Source organism: Nerophis lumbriciformis, linkage group LG08, assembly GCF_033978685.3.
Source record: "Nerophis lumbriciformis linkage group LG08, RoL_Nlum_v2.1, whole genome shotgun sequence".
NCBI lineage: Eukaryota > Metazoa > Chordata > Actinopteri > Syngnathiformes > Syngnathidae > Nerophis > Nerophis lumbriciformis.
Genome location: NC_084555.2, coordinates 24,450,001 through 24,470,932, shown reverse-complemented (window position 1 = coordinate 24,470,932; position 20,932 = coordinate 24,450,001). Strand labels below are relative to the sequence as shown.

Sequence of the window (20,932 nt, the reverse complement as noted above, 5' to 3'; positions counted from 1 at the left end):
CGGCGGGCCAGCTCTAGTGTTAATTTGATATCGCCTCAAGGGCCAAATTTGGCCCGCGGGCCAGAGTTTTGACACCCATGTTTTAAATGGTCTATAGAAATAATGTTTGACTTGACTTGACCTCCTTTTCAAGATTGTAAAAGACAAAAAAGAATTAATGACACATCTGATAATGTTCTCTTTATCAGTGAAATAGCAACTGGTAGATGCAATAAAAATGAATACTATTTTTCTTTTATGTCATGACCGCTCATGACAGTTGAGCATGTGTTTATTGTTTTCTTGTGTTTTGTTTTGTAGTTCTTGTCCAGCACTCTTGTTTTTCATTCCACTTCCTGTTAGTCTTCACTCTAAGCCACTTTACCTCTGCCTGAGTGTTGTTTCCCTCACCTGTTTCCTGATTGGCAATCAGGAGACACACCTGTCTCTTGTTGCCAATTAGGTGGCCAGCATTGTTTTGGTCGGACAGCACTATTTCAGCAATAGTTCAAAATTACCATAAAGCTGTTTTGTTTGCTAACTAGTAGGGTTGTACGGTTTACTGGTATTAGTATAGTACCGGTATTAGTATAGTACCGCGATACTAATGAATCATTTTCGGTACTATACCGTCTCTGAAATGTACCGGTCCCGCACACCACCCCCCGTGTCGAAGTCACGTCGTGACATTGCTGGTTTAGGAGCAGAGGAGCATGTTCGGCAGCGCACAATCACAGAGTACTTACAAGCAGACACAGTGTGTAGACAGAAAAGGGAGAACGGACGCATTTTGGCTTAAAAACTAACAATAAAGGTGAAGTTATAACACTGAAACGGCCACCGGAAGAGGTGCTTTAAGACATGGGTAGCTAGCTAGCGGCTAACGTCCATCGGCCGTCGGCAGGGTTTTAACGACTTCTAAATCACTAATCCTGGTCTCCATGGCGACAAATAAAGTATGTTTCTTACAAGTATCATCCCTGCAGGACGAGGAATAGCTCAACATGCTTGACTACACACCGTAGCTCACCGGCATCAAAATGTAAACAAACGCCTTTAGTGGATCTACACCTAACATCCACTGTATAGATATCAAGTACAGGCACGTATCTAGTCGATACTACTATGATTATGTCAATATTTTTTGGCATCACATCATCTTCTTTCGTTTTTTTAAAATGTATATTATGTTTATAAACTCAGGAAATATGTCTCTGGACACATGAGGACTTTGAATATGACCAATGTATGATCCTGTAACTACTTGGTATCGGATTCATACCCAAATTTGTGGTATCATCCAAAACTAATGTAAAGTATCTAACAACAGAAGAATAAGTGATTATTACATTTTAACAGAAGTGTAGATAGAACATGTTAAAAGAGAAAGTAAGCAGATATTAACAGTAAATGAACAAGTAGATTAATAATTTATTTTCTACCACTTAATAATAATAATGTTGACAAAATAATTGAATGATAAATGATACAATATGTTACTGCATACGTCAGCAGACTAATTAGGAGCCTTTGTTTGTTTACGTACTACTAAAAAACAAGTTGTCTTGTATGTTCACTATTTTATTTAAGCACTTAACTGCAATAAGAAACATATATTTAATGTACCCTAAGATTTTTTGTTAAAATAAAGCCAATAATGCAATTTTTTGTGGTGCCCTTTATTTGTAAAAGTACCGAAAAGTATAAAAATAATTTTAGTACCAGTACCGCTACCAAAATATTGGTATCGTTACAACACTACTAACTAGCTAAACAAACTTTGAGCTATTTGTTATTATTGTGTGTAAGTGGGAGGTAGAAAAGCTGTAACTCTCTAAAACCCAAATACAGTATAGGATGACCCGTTTTTAAGGGGAAAAAGACAGTGAATCAGGGTTTTTGGTAAGGTGTCATGTACCTCAAGAACCAGTGATTGGGTTTCTCTACTGTTATTAAACAGATTTAGTATAATTTATAGTGCAGGTAAGCTGTACAATACAGTTGTTTTTTGTCTGGCAGTCACACACGTCCCAAATTTCTCATGTGCGACACAGTGCATGGTTGACAAGTGGACAATCGCGCTCTGAACCAAAAAGAACGTATATCTAAATTAAAGATAATTAAGTGATGCTGTCTGCAGTCGGCGCTCAACAGCTTGTCTGTGCCTTCTCTGCAGATGGAGGTGGATGCAGACGATAAGTGCCATCGCACACGCTCCAAAGGTACCCGCACTGATACACACACACAGCCATTCAGGGTGACCTTCACTCCCCCAGCAGCCAAACACACTCACACATATATAGATTTTACACACGCCGCTGCACTTCTCGCAGACTGTCACACTTCAGTTGCCTGTGCACCCTGTTTCCTCACACCTTCTTTTTATACCAGGACACCAACGCCTTTTAAACCTCTGTTACAAATTAAATATTGTCAAAACAATACACAGTACCAAGAAAACAATTGTCAATCTATATTGGCATATTTAAATATTTAGTCTTTGATATTTATTAAAGAATCGTATTTATTAAAGAAATCTATGATTACAGTGTCCAAAATGTCAGCAACAAACCCTGAAATCTCTGTTCCCTGCTATTCCACACAACATCCAATCTTTTAGTAGCTACAAAGGAGAGGCTAAATTATCTTTTTTGATGCATTCTTTATATCTTCTCGCTTAAAATAGAAAGAGTATCAAACATATTTGACAGCAGAAGAAATGGAGAACCGACCCTTGTCCTAACATTAAATGGATCAAGCACGCACTTGGTGGTGGTGATGATCACATGACCCTTGATTGAGCCCTCTCTTGTCAGTCACAGGAGACCAAAATTGGGTCCCAGACAATCTGATGTATCTTAGGCCACTGAAATATATATTTGAATTAGTGCTGTCAAACAATCATCAAAAAAAAAAATCTGATTAATCACACTTTTCAAATTGGATTAATCACAATTAATTGCACTTAATTACTTACATATTTTAACTGAACATAATATTTGGACACAAATGTTATGTCAGAATGTCATGCAGGAACATTTTGAAATGTTGTACTTTGCATAGGCAGCACGGTGAAACAGGGGTTAGTCTGTCTGCCTCACAATACAAAGGTTCTGGGTTCAATCCTGCGCTCGGGATCTTTCTGTGTGGAGTTTGCATGTTCTCCCCGTGACTGCATGGGTTCCCTCCGGGTACTCCGGCTTCCTCCCACCTCCAAAGACATGCACCTGGGGATAGGTTGATTGGCAACACTAAATTGGCCCTAGTGTGTGAATGTGAGTGTGAATGTTGTCTGTCTATCTGTGTTGGCCCTGGGATGAGGTGGCGACTTGTCCAGGGTGTACCCCGCCTTCCGCCCGATTGTAGCTGAGATAGGCTCAAGCGCCCCTCGCGACCCCGAAGGGAATAAGCGGTCGAAAATGGATGTACATTGCATGTTTTTGCTCAAAACTTGGTAACAGTTTGATATAAAGTCCAGTCAGGGTGCATGTTGAAGTTAAATGTTTCCCCGAGCACACCAGTCAGTCTCATCACTCATCTTTGCAATGATGTATGTATTGACCTGGTCACTGACTGTATAACAACCCAGGCCGCCTTTCAACTAAACTACGTAATTAATCTGCGTGTATACATGATTAATGCAACGTTTTTGTGAATAATCGCATTAGTTAGTTGCATGTATTCTTAAACTGTAAGCAGACTTCATCTAGTGGTACGCCAAATAATCACTTGATTAAAGTAGTGTTTTATTTTCTGATTTTCAAAGTCTTACTGTAATGTTACAGTAGCCAAAAAATAAATATGTTCGTTAGATAAAACCTCTGACTTGTTTTTTATGAATACTTAGGCCTACTACGTTACTGTATTTTAATGTTGGTTATTATGTTTGAGAACCACTAATAATGCATTACATTTGACAGCCCTAGTTTAATCATCTGAGGAAATTCAATTGTAATACCCTTCAAAGCCAAACAGGACATACAAGTCTTAAAACCTTTTGTGTTCAGATGTCTGAATAAAAGTCAGCTCTAAACAAAAATATCAAACATGTCATTTTTTTCTTCTTTTTTTTACCCTTTTGAAGGCCACGTGATTAGACATTAAAGTGTTTTATGTTAGGCAAATGTATGCTAATTGAAAACTGTGACATCAATGGATAAAAAGGCAAAGGATTACATGTTAGGTATTTTTGTTTAGGCCTGAAGTTGACTGAGATTTGAGCAAAAAAAAGTGTTATGTCCTTTAAACATAAAGGATTTATTGTCGTAGAACTGCCAGTGTATCGTACACCTGTGAAAAATTGGACATTAACATTTTAAAATCTAAGATGAAAAAATAATTAATATTTAGAAAATTCATGAATAATTAAGTAACGGCACAAATACCAAGGCCAAAATAGAGCAAAAATGTACTGAAAGGACAAAAACGTCAGCCTTTGTTGCCTGTGGTCCTTGAAAACTGAGCTTTTGCAAAACGGCCAAAATTTACTTTTTCAAATCTTCCGGCTTCAGCATTTGTGTGTGGACGGGTTCATCTCAGCTTTTTGGTTTTTGTGATAACAAATGTGTGACATTATCTCATGTTTATAAAGCTTATTTAACGCAAAACTTTGCGTTACGGGTGTTGGTTTAATTTTGTGCAGCGGTAGAGGCGCCTTATTAACACGCACAGGCGTTTAAAAAAAACCAAACAACATTAATGATGTTTCATGTGTAAGTGCGCGCTTATTTAAAGAGAATGTACACATCATTATGCACTTAATATATCGCTAGATTAATTGACCGCATTATAATACGACCAAGTCAGCTCTAGTTGGTTTTCAGGCCAAATGTGTATGACGCCTTATGAAGAATTCCACTTGAGTAAACTGACAAAATGTGTGCACGTTGACTTAAACACAGCCATCTGTTTATTCCTGTTTAGTTTATTAATTTGTTTGGCAGTTGTTTATGTAAATGTATGTCTTGTCGACATAAATTGTGTTTTGGTCTTTGCGTTCACAACAAACAGCAAATCTGATCACTTTTACATTTTTCACAAAATGCACTTTTTGGATTTTGCTTATCTCCTTTGTGTGAGATCAGCGCTGTTATCTCGTTACATGAGCACTTTATTTATTTTCATGGCAACTTAGTATTTAATTCTCGGGATCTGTTTTTAAATTGCAACTGAACAATTCTGGAATTAAGTATTTTGAAAAATAAGAATTTACCAGTTATGTGCAAGCACATTTGTTTAATTAGGTCAGTTAATAGCAATACAACTCGCCTTCTCTTGGATGTGCGCCAACTCTGTTGTGAATATAAAATAGTCCAGGTGCTTAAAATGTTATTTTTTTTATTATCCAAGTGGACTAGCACATTAAACAATAATTCAAGTATTTAGTTTGAATTTGACATGGATTTTTGATTTCAGTCTGAGTAGAAGCTCAGTGGTCCAGGTCATAGTACTTTACAAATGCTAAAACTCATCATAATAATGACTAATTTATTCAATTAAAAGCAAAGAGTGAAGATAAAATCAGTTGGCATATGCGCAGTTAAATACAAAAATGTTCAGCCTGCATTTCATTATTCCTAAAGTAGAGGCCTGTCTCACACCTTCTGGACAGTTCCAAATTTTAGGATCAAAAACTAAAATGCATCCTCAGCATGTTTCATCCTGACTCTGGATTCATATGGCTCCAAGGTACATGAGTGGAGTTGTTTTTGAAGTGTAATCTTTGAGTGACAGAGAGCCAGTGAGGTGAACTGATCCCTGGACTAATATGGTTGTATTTGCTGGTTCTAGTCAGGACTCGAGCAGCAGTATACTGAATGTACTGCAGCTTCTTTACAACTTACTTAGAGAACTCAGTGTGAAGACCATCACAAAGTCCAACTTGTTGAAGAAGACATGGATTAGAGTTTCCAAGTTTGGTTTAGATTCTATTCCTGGGATTCTAGCAATATTTTTTTGGTGGTAAAAATCTGGTGATGTTATTTAATGTGGCTGTTAAAGTTCCATTATTACTCACAGTTTTTTAACCTAATTATTACATTTTAGAGATAGGATGTCAAGGTGACTAATGACATTTTCTCTTTCTCTCAATTTCAGTTAACTGTAAGTTTAGCTAAAGAAGAATGTTTTGCATCCACACAATGATCTTGTTGATGCAGAAACAAATAAAATCAACAGGCCAATGTTCACCTGCCATCAGTGACACGTAGATTTGAGTGTCATTTGCATAGTTGTGGTAGGAGACCTCTTAGCTGGCCTAATAACAGCCACAGGTACAAATAGAACAATAACGGTCCCAGAAATGACTCCTGGGGAAAGCCACAGGTCATAGTCATTTGGTCTGAGACAAAGTTACCAATTCCTAAAAAGTATGTCCTGTTCGCGAAGTCGGACTTGAAAATAGAAATGGCAATGACAGCATCATGGACACGCCCACCAGAGACATAAAAAGGGAGACCGCACACTTTAAATTTAGAACGTAAGAAGCCTTTCGGAGTAAAAGTGAAACGTCTTCAACAAACAAGATTCCAGTTGCCTCGATTCCTCAACCTGTGTCAACTTTGATTTCCGAATTTGCGTTTTTACAATATTTACAAACATATCAAATATGAATTTTTGGGGGGGATTTAAGTTCAGAAATGAAGGATGAAATAAGCAAGTAAAAAGCTATTTTTTTCAAAAATAGCAGAATTGTATTTAAAAATAACAGTATTTTGGAGATGTTTACACAAATCTATATCGATATTTTCACCACCATAAATGTTAAGTTACACAGATCAAACATCGTATTGATGCAACATTCAGCAGGTTTAACATAAAAAGTTTGCACGTTTTCTTTTTTCCTAACCAATATTTCTCTTTCACTCTCTCAGTGCCTGTGGATCCTGCATTAACGGAGCTTTTCAGGTCAGTAAAACTTCAAAAGTATTTCCACTCCAGGCTTGACATAGACACTCATAAAAGCAATCGCACAGTGAGAAACCTGCACTTAACGTCCAGACAAGCCCAAACACATGTTGTGTTCATGCTGAGGTGAAAACACTCAAAGACATCTTGTTTAGCCTGGATCGACGTACTCCAACTCTCGAATAGTTGTTTTATCAGTAAAATATCCCCCTGAAAACCACCGTCCTCTGCAGTGGACATTTGTTTTCCACAAAAGGGCCAAAAGGCACACGAATGGGTTCACCACGGGCACCGAGCCCAGAATGTAGTGCCATACAACTGAGGAAAATGAGTAACTCTGACAAACAAACCAAAAACGAATGTCTACTGCAGAGGATGCTGATCCTTTGAAAGATTTGCAAGAGTAGTTGGTGTCAAATCATGAAGGGTAATTTTTGCATAGCTCTGCACCTTGAACTTCCTAATTGTCGCAAAAGAAGAACAAAAGTTTTTCTTCCGTCTCGTTGATACAATTGCAGTGTGAAATATTAATATTTTGCAACAGGGTTTCTCCACTTATAGTGCTCCAACTCTAAATTATTCTGTTTTTGAAGTTAATAGTGATACCCAATTATTAATTCATTAGCCATGCAGTGCAACTCCTTTTACCTCTTATTGACGCCCACAGCCTTAAAGATCGTATTGGGTAGTTTGAGTGGGTGGAAGGTGGAACATATTTATTCATTCCTATTCATTTGTAATTTGAATGTTTTTCTTGGAACTACAGTCGTGGTCAAAAGTTGACATACACTTGTAAAGAACATAGTGTCATGGCTGTCTTGAGTTTCCAATAATTTCTACAACTCTTATTTTTTTTGTGATAGAGTGATTGGAGCACATACTTGTTGGTCACAAAAAACACTCATGAAGTTTGGTTCTTTTATGAATTTATTATGGGTCTACTAAAAATGTGACCAAATCTGCTGGGTCAAAAGTATACATACAGCAATGTTAATATTTGGTTACATGTCCCTTGGCAAGTTTCACTGCAATAAGGCGCTTTTGGTAGCCATCCACAAGCTTCTTTTTGACCACTCCTCTTGACAAAATTGGTGCAGTTCAGCTACATTTGTTGTTTTTTTTGGCATGGACTTGTTTCTTCAGCATTGTCCACACATTGTCAGGACTTTGGGGAGGCCATTCTAAAACCTTAATTCTAGCCTGATTTAGCCATTCCTTTACCACTTTTGACGTGTGTTTAGGGTAATTGTCCCAACTGCGCCCAAGACCCAACCTCTGGGCGGATGATTTTAGGTTGTCCTGAAGAATTTGGAGGTAATCCTCCGTTTTCATCGTCCCATTTTACTCTCTGTAAAGCACCAGTTTTCTTGGCAGCAAAACAGGCAGAGAGCATAATACTACCACCACCATGCTTGACGGTAGGTATGGTGTTCCTGGGATTAAAGGCCTCACCTTTTCTCCTTCAAACATCCATCCATCCATTTTCTACCGCTTGTCCCTTTTTGGGGTCGCGGGGGGAGCTCATATTGCTGGATATTGTGGCCAAACAGCTTAATTTGTGTTTCATCTGACATCACATGAACAAAGATAAGACCTTCTGGGGGAAAGTTCTGTGGTCAGATGAAACAAAAATTGAGCCACAATACCCAGCAATATGTTGGAGGGGGGCAGCACGGTGGAAGAGGGGTTAGTGCATCTGCCTCACAATACGAAGGTCCTGAGTAGTCTTGGGTTCAATCCCGGGCTCGGGATCTTTCTGTGTGGAGTTTGCATGTTCTCCCCGTGACTGCGTGGGTTCCCTCCGGGTACTCCGGCTTCCTCCCACCTCCAACGACATGCACCTGGGGATAGGTTGATTGGCAACACTAAATTGGCCCTAGTGTGTGAATGTGAGTGTGAATGTTGTCTGTCTATCTGTGTTGGCCCTGCGATGAGGTGGCGACTTGTCCAGGGTGTACACCGCCTTCCGCCCGATTGTAGCTGAGATAGGCTCCAGCGCCCCCCGCGACCCCAAAAGGGAATAAGCGGTAGAAAATGGATGGATGGATGGATGTTTGGAGGGGAAAAGGTGAGGCCTTTAATCCCAGGAACACCACACTAGACCGTTAGTATTTTATACGTAAGTAGTAAAACCTTAAAGTTGCATCTTAAGTGCACAGGAAGCCAGTGCAGGTAATATGATCAAACTTTCTTGTTCTTGTCAAAAGTCTTGCAGCCGCATTTTGTACCAACTGTAATCTTTTAATGCTAGACATAGGGAGGCCCGAAAATAATACGTTACAGTAATCGAGACGAGACGTAACGAATGCATGAATAATGATCTCAGCGTCGCTGGTGTACAAAATGGAACAAATTTTAGCGATATTGCGGAGATGAAACTACATTTAAACTACATTTATGCCAGTGTGGGTTGCAGTAGGAGAAAGGTGGATGAAGTATCTTGCCCAAGGACGCAACAGCAGTGACTAGGATAATGCAAACTGGATTCGAACCAGGAACCCCCAAGAGTCTGGCCAGCCGCTTTACCATCTGAGCCACGCCGCCCCAAGCTTTGTTCACATATTTTTATTCGGCCTGTGGTTTGTATATCAAAAAGTTTGTACAATGGGGGTTTCATAAATCGAGGTTCCACTGTATGTCTCTGTTGGTGTAATAATCCACACCCATGCTGTACAATATACTGTATATGTTCTAGTTTCTGGAGATCAGCAGCAACACTTCCTCACTGCTTGCCATTTTAATGTGCCTGCCACTTACGGGGCTTAACAGAGCCTTTGTCAGAGTTTATTTGCTCTTGTTCCACAATGTGCGGCACAGTCTCTTGGGAGAAAGAGGCATGTAGCCCCATGGATGTGTGTGGTTCATGAATGTTAGTCACTCAGCCTGCCAATCCCCACTGCAGACCCCGCTGCCAGCCGCCATGTTAGTCAAAGAGGGCAGAATTAACATGTTTTATTCGAACACATACACATCCTGTATGTGGTTTACTGTGTGTTCCTCGTTAATTACACAGAGTAAGGAATAATCCCCAATGTGTCTATTGCAGTGTCCTTTGCTTGTCTTTGCAAGTTGTTTCCACCCCTACAATGTGTGAATCGTATTTGTCCTTGACCATGTGTTAGGAGGGCTGCAGCAAAGATAAGATTCCTGCCTATTTATATCAATAAATAATATTGCACCTGGAAGATTACTACTGTGTTGCCTTTAGCTGATATCCATAGATAGTATAGGAGGACTGGCTTCCCAATGCTTCATCCTCTATACTCTCCTTCCTCTTACCATTTTAAGTCACTGGCTCCTCCCTCACTTACCCCGCTTGCTCACTCTTCTGCTGCCTGCAGATAGTAATTAATCAGGGGATCAATACAAGGCCTATCTCCAAGCTGGGGCGTCCATAATGTCGATAATGTGGCTCGATGGCTCCTCTCTCCAGAGAGCTGATAGTCCTCAGGACAAACACGTTTGACTTTCTGGAGAGCAGTCTGGGTTGGGCTTGTGTTTGACTATGGAGACTAGGGTTGTACGGTATACCGGTATTAGTATAGTACCGCGATACTAATGAATCATATTCGGTACTATACCGCCTCTGAAAAGTACCGGTCCGCCACCCCACCGCGTCCCCGTAGGTCGTCACATCGTGACGTCGTGACATTGCTGGTTTACGAGCATGTTCGGCAGCACACAATCACAGAGTACTTACAAGCAGACACAGTGTGTAGACAGAAAAGGGAGAACGGACGCATTTTGGCTTAAAAACTAACGATAAAGGTGAAGTTTGAACACTGAAACGCCCTCAGGAGGAGGTGCTTTAAGACATGGCCAGCTAGCTAGTGGCTAACGTCCAGCCGCCGTCGGCAGTGTATTAGCTACTTCTACACCACTAATCCTCGCCTCCATGGCGACAAATTAAATACGTTTTTTACAAGTATCATCACTGCAGGACGAGGAATAGCTAAACATGCTTCACTACACACCGTAGCTCACCGGCGTCAAAATGTAAACAAACGCCATTGGTGGATCTACACCTGACATCCACTGTAATGATACCAAGTACAGTACCGTATCTAGTCGATACTACTATGATTACGTCAATATTTTTTGGCATCACATCTTCTTTCGTTTTTTTTTCTTTATATTATGTTTATAAACTCAGGAAATTAGGGCTGCAACTAACGATTAATTTGATAATCGATTATAGCTGAGATAGGCTCCAGCGCCCCCCGCGACCCCAAAGGGAATAAGCGGTAGGAAATGGATCGATGGATGGATTAATCTGTCGATTATTACTTCGATTAATAATCGGATAAAAGAGACAAACTACATTTCTATCCTTTCCAGTATTTTATTGAAAAAAAAACAGCATACTGGCACCATACTTATTTTTGATTATTGTTTCTCAGCTGTTTGTACATGTTGCAGTTTATAAATAAAGGTGTAGAGTGGCCGTGCCAGCAATCGGAGGGTTGCTGGTTACTGGGGTTCAATCCCCACCTTCTACCATCCTAGTCATGTCCGTTGTGTCCTTGGGCAAGACACTTCACCCCTTGCTCCTGATGGCTGCTGGTTAGCGCCTTGCATGGCAGCTCCTGCCATCAGTGTGTGAATGTGTGTGTGAATGGGTGAATGTGGAAATACTGTCAAAGCGCTTTGAGTACCTTGAAGGTGTCATGTCTGTGTAATCATGTTTTGTGTTAAGTCATGTTTTTGTTTAGTTATAGTACTCTTTAGTTTCTGTCTTTTCACTCCCTTGTCTGGTTTCCATGATTACCCCATTAGTTTCACCTGTTCCACGTTTGGACTCATTGTGCACTCTTGTTTGTCACCATAGCAACCATTAGTTTTCACCTGTCACGTCACGCACCTGTTTCACGTTTTGAGTCACGCACCTGCTTTCACTAATCATGTCCATAGTATTTAAGTTCATTCATTTTCTGTTGTTCGTGCTGACGACCACAACACATTTATGCTCTGTTCATGCCTGATACTTCTTTTCATGTCAATTCCTCAAGCCAAGTAAGTTTTTGTTCCATAATTATAGTCTTTTTGGTTTCATAGTTTGTTCTCCGCCATTGTGCGTGTTTTTTTGTTTGTACTTTTTGCTATAGTCTTTTGGTTTTATAGTTTATTCTCCGCCACTGTGCGCGCTTTCATTTATTCCTTTTTTTTGATAATAATAAATCATGTACCTTCATTCCCGTCTCGCACGAGCCAACTTTCCGTTGCATCCTGGAAAAGCACACACCCCGGACCAAGTCTTGACAGAAGGTAGAAAAGCGCTATACAAGTATAACCCATTTATCATTTATTATCTAAAAAAAAATACATATAATATATTTTTTTTAAATTAAAAAAAATTGCCTCTGCGCATGCGCATAGCATAGATCCAACAAATCGATGACTAAATTAATTGTCCACTATTTTTATAATCCATTTTAATCGATTTAATCGATTAGTTGTTGCAGTCCTACAGGAAATACGTCCCTGAAGACATGAGGACTTTGAATATGACCAATGTATGATCCTGTAACTACATGGTATCGGATCAATATCCAAATTTGTTGTATCATCCAAAACTAATGTAAAGTATCAAACAACAGAAGAATGCGTGATTATTACATTTTAACAGAAGTGTAGATAGAACATGTTAAAAGAGAAAGTAAGCAGATATTAACAGTAAATGAACAAGTAGATTAATTATACATTTTCTACCACTTGTCCTTAAATTTTTTTACTAAATAATAGAATGATAAATGACACAATATGTTACTGCATATGTCAGCAGCTAAATTAGGAGCCTTTGCGTGTTTACTTACTACTAAAAGACACGTTGTCTTGTATTTTCACTATTTTATTTAAGAACAAACTTGCAATAAGAAACATATGTTTAATGTATCGTAAGATTTTTTGTTAAAATAAAGACAATAATGCAATTTTTGGTGGTCCCCTTTATTTAGAAAAGTACCCAAAAGTATCGAAATCATTTTGGTATCGGGACCACACTAATGGAGACCCTCGTCTAGTGCATTGAAATGGGAGAAAACAATGAGCTTGAATGAATGTGTGAAATCATTCATTACAAGATCACAATATTTGATGGATATAATTCAGATCAGTAATTTTTATATTGTTGCATATGGGCCCCCATACACAAGACACCTGAAGGGCCCAAACCTACACTACAGCCAATGTAACCGCCCCATACACACACACTTGGTATGTTTACATGACCTGAAAAACTAATTTTTACTGGGATTAGGTTGAAAACAGTTTTTAAAAACACGTGTAAAACTAAAAACTAGAGATGTCCGATAAAATCGGCCTGCCGATATTATCTGCCGATAAATGCGTTAAAATGTAATATCGGAAATTATCGGTATCGTTTTTTTATTATTGGTATCGTTTATTTTTAATTTTTAAATTTTATTTTTTTGTTAAATCAACATAAAAAACACAAGATACACTTACAATTAGTGCACCAACCCCAAAAAAACCTTTAACAGTTAATTTTACTCATTTTCATTAATTACTAGTTTCTATGTAACTGTTTTTATATTGTTTCACTTTCTTTTTTTATTCAAGAAAATCTTTTTAATTTATTTATCTTATTTTATTATTATTTTTAAACAGTACCTTATCTTCACCATACCTAGTTGTCCAAATTAGGCATAATAATGTGTTAATTCCACGACTGCATATATCGGTTGATATCGGTATCGGTTGATATCGGTATCAGTAATTGAAGATTTGGACAATATCGGAATATCGGATATCGGCAAAAAGACATTATCGGACATCCCTACTAAAAAACGAATTTACTGTAGGTTTTTTGACATTTTTTAAGATGGGATTTACATCTACAACATATCTAGAAGAACCTCCCTAAATTATTATTTTTTGCTTTTGCTTTGCCAACAAAGTCAATATAATGTGGGCAGAAAATGTAAATAATCATATAACAGGGATGTACGCGGCAAAAAATATACTTGCAAATGCGCCTAAAATTGGACCATGCAACTTAAGAAGAAAAAAAAAAACTGTCGCACATGTGTGAAAAGGGATTTCAACCCTTTTATCACATTTTGCTCCTAAATAAATCCATCCAAATGTTTTTTAAAAAGAGTTACATTTTCGCCCATCTGTATAGCATGTTTGAAATGAACTTCAACCATGGCCAAATGATTGATCACTCACGCTGAGAGAGGTGTGTATCCCTCCCACTCCCTCCTAGGCCATGCAGGACTGTTCCTCCACTTGACACAAACTGCACTGTGTGCTCCTAACTATGAGGGTCGGAGGGAATATTGAACATCGAATTGTTGATAGAAGTGACAAATTTGGCATTTAAATAATACCGCTTTTGTTGACAAGAACATACAGCCATGCAAGCACATTCAATCTATTTGTTAAGCAGAGGTAACAAACTAGTGAAAGATTTAAAAGAGCTGTTGTCAGAGCCGACAAACAGTCGCTGCTAGCCTGCTAAGCCAACAGAAACTGCTTAAGCAAAATTACTGACCGTGGCTCGCTGACGTCACGTCACTAGTTTCTGTGAAAGGACTGCAGTCTACCTTGTCTGTATGCACATGTGTCATGTGAGCAAGTTTTAATGTTGTAAATGTGATGTTTTATGTATTTGTTTACTGTTTTTAATGTAACCTTGCTGCTGCCCTCTTGGCCAGGTCTCCCTTGGAAAAGAGATCTTTGAGCTCAATGGGATTTTACCTGGTTAAATAAAGGCTAATAATAATAACTAGGCCAGTGTTTTTCAACCTTTTTTGAGCCAAGGCACATTTTTTTCATTGAAAAAATCCTGAGGCACACCACAAGCAGAAATCATTAAAAAACGAAATTCAGTAGCCGATATTGACAATGAAAAGTAATTCTCGCATTTGATGGATATGAATTCAAACCATAACCAACCATGCATCGCTATAGCTCTTGTCTCAAAGTAGGTGTACTGTCACCACCTGTCACATCACGCCGTGACTTATTTTGAGTTTTTTGGTGTTTTCCTGTGTGTCGTGTTTTAGTCCTTGTCTTGCACTCCAATTTTGGTGTTTTTTTTCCTGTTTTGTTGGTATTTTCCTTTTGCAGTTTCGTGTCTTCCTTGAATGCTATTCTCCACACCTGCTTTGTTTTCGCAATCCAGACTATTTAAGTTGTGCGGACGCTTTCCTTCTTTGTGGGGACATTGTTGATTGTTATGTCATGTACGTATGCACTTTGTGGATGCCGTCTCTGCTCCACACACAGTAAGTCTTTGCTGTCGTCCAGCATTTTGTGTTTTGTTTACTTTGCAGCCAGTTCAGTTTTAGTTTCGTTTTGCATAGCCATGCCTTAGCTTCAATGCCTTTTTCTTAGCGGCACTCGCCTTTTGTTTATTTTTTTGTTTAAGCATAAGATACCTTAGTACCTGCACGCTGCTTCCCGCTGTCATCTGCATTGTGTGATCACGACACAACGTGTTTCCGACATCTACAAAGCCACCTGCTGCCACCTACTGATATGGAAGAGTATTACACGGTTACTCTGCCGAGCTCCAGACAGTACAGACACTCAACAACCGCACATTATTTATGGATTATAATTACTTGTGTGCAAAAAATATTTTTAACCCAATTAGGTGAAATTACATAATCTCCCACCGCACACCAGACTGTATTTTACGGCACAGTGGTTGAAAAACACTGCACTAGGCAACAGCAACGCCTTTTAAGAAGGCACTCGCACCCACTGAAACTTATATTAACTGCATTGTGCCAGATTTGAATTTATTTTTTTAAGTAACTAACTACATTTTCTAAAGAGTAATTCCGTTAGTATTTCAAGTACATTTTAGGTAAAGTAACAAGTAACCATAATTATTGACTTTTAAAAAGTGATTTTCGGAACACAGCATCATGAAGAAGTTGGCAGGTTGGTGTTCCTGGCTAACATCTTTGTGTGTATGTACTATAATAATGTTTACCTATAACAGGGGTATGTGGCTCTTTAGCGCCGCCCTAGTGGCTCTCTGGAGCTTTTTCAAAAATGTATGAAAAGTTGACAGGACATTTTTTTTTTTTTTTTAATATGGTTTCTGTAGGAGGACAAACATGACACAAATCTCCCTAATTGTTATAAAGCACACTGTTTATATTCAACATACTTCACTGATTCCAGTATTTGGCGAGCGCCGTTTTGTCCTACTAATTTTGGCGGTCCTTGAACTCACCGCAGTTTGTTTACATGTATAACTTTCTCCGACTTTCTAGGACGTGTTTTATGCTACTTCTTTTTCTGTTTCATTTTGTCCACCGCACTTTTAACGTCGTGCATGAATCCACAAAGGTGAGTTTTGTTGATGTTATTGACTTGTGTGGAGTGCTAATCAGACATATTTGGTCACTGCATTACTGCAAGCTAATCGATGCTAACATGCTATTTAGGCAGTGTTGGGTTAGTTACTGAAAAGCAGTAACTAGTTACAGTTACTAGTTACTTCATTTCAAAAGTAACTCAGTTACTAACTCAGTTACTTACACCAAAAAGTAATGCGTTACTGTGAAAAGTAACTATTTAGTTACTTCTTTTTTCTTTTCTTTTTTAAAGCTCCAATTAATGCCCTTTTAGCCTTTATTTCAGTACTGTTATTGCACTGGAGAATAATACAATCTGTTGATCAACTTGACATGCATTTGCATCACTCAACTCTGCTAAGCCATGTGGTTTACATACAACACACAAAGACAAAGATATGTTACAAAGGCCAATTTGTTTCTGGCCAGAACAAATTGACAAAACTATTTTAAATAGCTGCAACATAACATACATAAGTAACAAACAGCATAATAACAGCATAGATGTAAACCAAGAAAGGCACACACTACATACACAAAGTCTAACCAGGCATTTTCTTCCTCAAGTAATTCTTATACAAAATCATGTCTGAAACCCAGAACACTACACATTTCCCCAGTTTTAGTTTAGAGATAAGGAAAGATTGGCCTGGCCCACTAGGATCCCTCTTTATGTTTGTGAACTTTATAGTCTATACATTTAGAGTGATGTGATAATCAAACACTCTAGAAGTCTAGAATGAAAGAGTATATAAGAGAATTGACAGCAACGTTCCCTCTCAGGAGCGCGCATGTGCAATTGCGCACTGCTCAAGCGTCCTCTGCGCACGGCAAATCTATGCCATGCACAAAATCAAATAAAAAAATAAGCGCATAACAATTTTCGACACGACACGGACACGACAGAGAAAACCGTTTTCGTCATCATTGTTCAAATATTGTAACGTCTGTCGAGACGCTTTGAGGACATGAATTCCATCCATCACTTTACTGAGCAAAACTCTTTACTGTCGGCCATAAACACATCACCAAAACATTAGTAAAAAAAATGATATCTAGCAAAACTGGTCATTTTCTGCAGTACAAACCAGACCAAAAGCAACTTTGTTATATCAACAGCAGCCGCTCGCTCTCTCACGTGCGCCAACACTTGCACATATGGCACTTAGCCAGTGATGCGTTTACAGCCACACAAAAAGTCGGACAACTCCAACACCACACATAAAGTGTCATTCCAGGTCGTTACACTATGATTTACCAATCAAATGTGTGCTTATTCTAGTGTCATTTATTAGGAATCTTAATTTATAAATATTAATCATTAAATGCTGTTAGTATATTAAATAAATACTAATAAAAATATATTTTTTACAAACAGGAAGTTGCAGGAATGTACACATGATCCCCTGCTTACATCTCATTGTGCAACATGTGAATGTTTTAATGGGAACTAAATGCAATGTCTGAAAGGGGTACAAATTATTTCCAAAGCAGGACCTCCACCCAGACAAACAATACAAGTAAACAGTTCATGAAAAACAATATTTTTTGTTATTGTCATTATAAGTGGACCTAAACACTTATATTAGAAATGGAAATGACTGCTGTCATTTGATTCTAATAATAAGAGAATGTTGTCTGTCTATCTGTGTTGGCCCTGTGATGAGGTGGGGACTTGTCCAGGGTGTACCCTGCCTTCCGCCCGAATGCAGCTGAGATAGGCTCCAGCGACCCCGAAAGGGACAAGCGGTAGAAAATGGATGGATGGATGGAGATGTAAGTTGTTATTTAGTGAGGTTTGGGACAGGTGTGCTGCTGGTGTAGCCACAGTGTGCACGTCTAAAGTTGCTCACATGGACTCCACTCAATGCTCAGGGACTTTTTGCATTTGCTCACACATGAACAATTAGAGGGAACATTGATTGACAGAGTGTGTACCTTCAGCGGTGAATGGTGGTGGTGGTGGAGGTGAAGTGGCATCAGAGTCTCTGTCTCTCTTTACTAGCTTCGTCAAAGCATGTTGCTATGTAGCTTGTTTCAGCAGATTTGAATTGCTGTTTTGGGCAGTAGATGGCATCTTTGATCCAAAGCACAATTTACATTTAACTAAAATGTTATTTTCTTTGTGCTCGACAAAAGAAAAGTAGTGAAAATATCTCCATGTTAGCAAACTCGACTTCTGGCTCCGCCATGATCAGACACGCCCCCCCCCCTCGCTCCCCACACTCACACTCAGACACACCCACACAGAGCGCATGTCTCTCTCTCTTCTCCGGCTTGTGACACAAGAAGAATCAGAACGACACAGCAGCCCTCCGATAAAACACACTTTATACTACATAAAAAGTAACGTAAAATAACGCAGTAACGCATCATGTAGTAACGGTAACGGAGTTACTGAATATAAAAAAATAACGCGTTAGATTACTAGTTACCGCCGAAACTAACGGCGTTACAGTAACGCGTTACTTTGTAACGCGTTAGTCCCAACACTGTATTTAGGCTAGCTATATGTACATATTGCATCATTATGCCTCATTTGTAGCTATATTTGAGCTCATTTAGTTTCCTTTAAGTAATCGTAATTCAATTTATATCTCATGACACACTATCTGTATGTAATATGGCTTTTTATTTTTTGCGGGTTCAGACAGATTTGTTTTTGTATTTTTGGTCCAATTTGGCTCTTTCAACATTTTGGGTTGCCGACCCCTGGCCTATAACAACACCATTGTTAAAGGTCAATTATGTTCATGTTGCTGCTGACGTTTAAACATGTCTTGTAAACGAGGCCACTTTTACTTTACATTTTGTTATTTTGTGTTTTTGTTAGCAGAAGAATTGAGCACAGCTAAATATTTTTTTAAAGAAGATTGGAGATTATATTTGACGTTTCTTATATTATTTTCAAGCTTTTTTTAATTATTTGTTGGTACCTGTTTTTTGTGTGTTTGGGATACCCATCAGTCCCGGAAATTTAAAATCAAAGCATGGTGGAGATATTCAGTAATGTCAATGAATATTTCCATGTATGGGTTAGTTTATGGGCCAAACAACATCATGATATGATTTCTGATCCATATCGCCCAGCCCTACACTCGTGTTACAAGCTGCTAGCCCAGCTTAGGGATGTTTTCTGTGTTTAGCTGAACGCTACAGTAGGCCTTATGATGGCAATGTTTTTATATGTATGAGTGCACATGTGTACCTTTTTTGAGGGTTAATAATGAAATTGTGATATTTAAGACATTTCATATTGCTACAAAAAAATCTGTGCTACAAAAGAAATCTGGGCTATTATTGTTTTTTCATTTAGTAGCTAAGCGTACCAATGCTAAGCATATAGTACTGTATATAATTATTCACAAAAATATGGTTCGAAATCAAATCGAGGAGAGATTAGCTGATTCATGTAGGATTATCATTGTGGATACTACGAATGATAATCATTTTAATGATTAACAGTACATTATTACTGCATGTCCTGAGGGTTAAACTTTTGAAAAATAAGTGATATTTGTGTTTCTAACTTTAATCAGGGGTCATTGAATGCACCACAGTTATGTGTTATGAGATGCAAACGTGCAACATAACTTTGTCCTATGCCGCCACAGCTACATTTATTATATTTTTACCTTTCTTCCATCACGTCTTCCTTGTTCTAAAATGTTGCTGCTATGTGTGAATGTTGTAAGCATTGAGCTTTGATGACATTATGACGTCTGTGTTGAGTGAAGCGTTCGAAGTCAGCTTTCCCGAACCAGGCATGTGATTTTTCCGTCTAAAGTCGGAATTCCGTCTTTTTTAATCTCGGGAAAAAAAAAGAATTATCTCCCGTTTTTCCGTTTTTTTTTCCGACCCTATATCAAGATTCGAGACGTAGTTTATATTACGCCATAGTTGATTGGTCGATATGTTCCTTGTGACCAATCAGGACATCTGTTATGAATGATGACGTTAAAAACGTCATCATTCATAATGGTTATTCCCGCCATTTTCCATATGTAAACGATGTCGGTTCTCGAGAGAAAGGATGCTTTACGAGTAAAAGAAATTGATACACATGTCAAAAATAAGTTTCGATGGGACTGGATGGAAAGGGAAATCACTGATACTGTTGGGAAGAAGGAAGTTCCGACTTTGTTCGGTGATTTTATTCGGAAAATCGATCGTCCCGGAAAGGTTTTGTGCACGTTGTGTCATGATAATATTGACTATGGATCACGAAGTTTCAAGGCTTTGGAAGTACATGCGAAACGCCAAAAGCATATGAAACAACTTGAAGCAAGGAAAACGAACTTTTCACTAGCTGGTACTTTTGGGTGTCAACCGAAAGTGAGCAAACCTTACGGACTTCATCCTTTGTTTACATCGACAACTGCCGTAGACATTGAGAGGAAAGATCCACCCAAATAACCCACTTCAGTTGCAGACAGGGTTGTTAATAATGAGGTAAGCTAAAAAATATTTGCTTGCGAAATACGCATGTTTGTTTTAAATATTAACCAATTATTGCTTTGCGAAATATAAATGGGTTTTTCTAAAAAATAAAAAGCCACGTGAAAATATATTATGAAATTACAGAAATTCAAAGAGTCGCATTATTGATTCCAGTTAACAATTTATTTGAAATAAATTTGCATATAATACTCCATCCATCCATTTTCTACCGCTTATTCCCTTTGGGGTCGCGGGGGGCGCTGGAGCCT

General features: G+C 38.5%; 1 protein-coding gene across 2 annotated transcripts in view; it reads left to right on the top strand.

Moving 5' to 3' along the window:
* myt1lb (myelin transcription factor 1-like, b) overlaps positions 1–20,932 on the top strand; it is a 318,608-nt gene that overhangs the window by 70,481 nt on the left and 227,195 nt on the right. For both annotated transcript variants that reach the window (XM_061968516.2, XM_061968515.2), the window contains exon 3: positions 6,852–6,885. In XM_061968516.2, the coding sequence (XP_061824500.1) occupies positions 6,852–6,885 (34 nt within the window). The remainder of the gene's footprint in view (positions 1–6,851; positions 6,886–20,932) is intronic.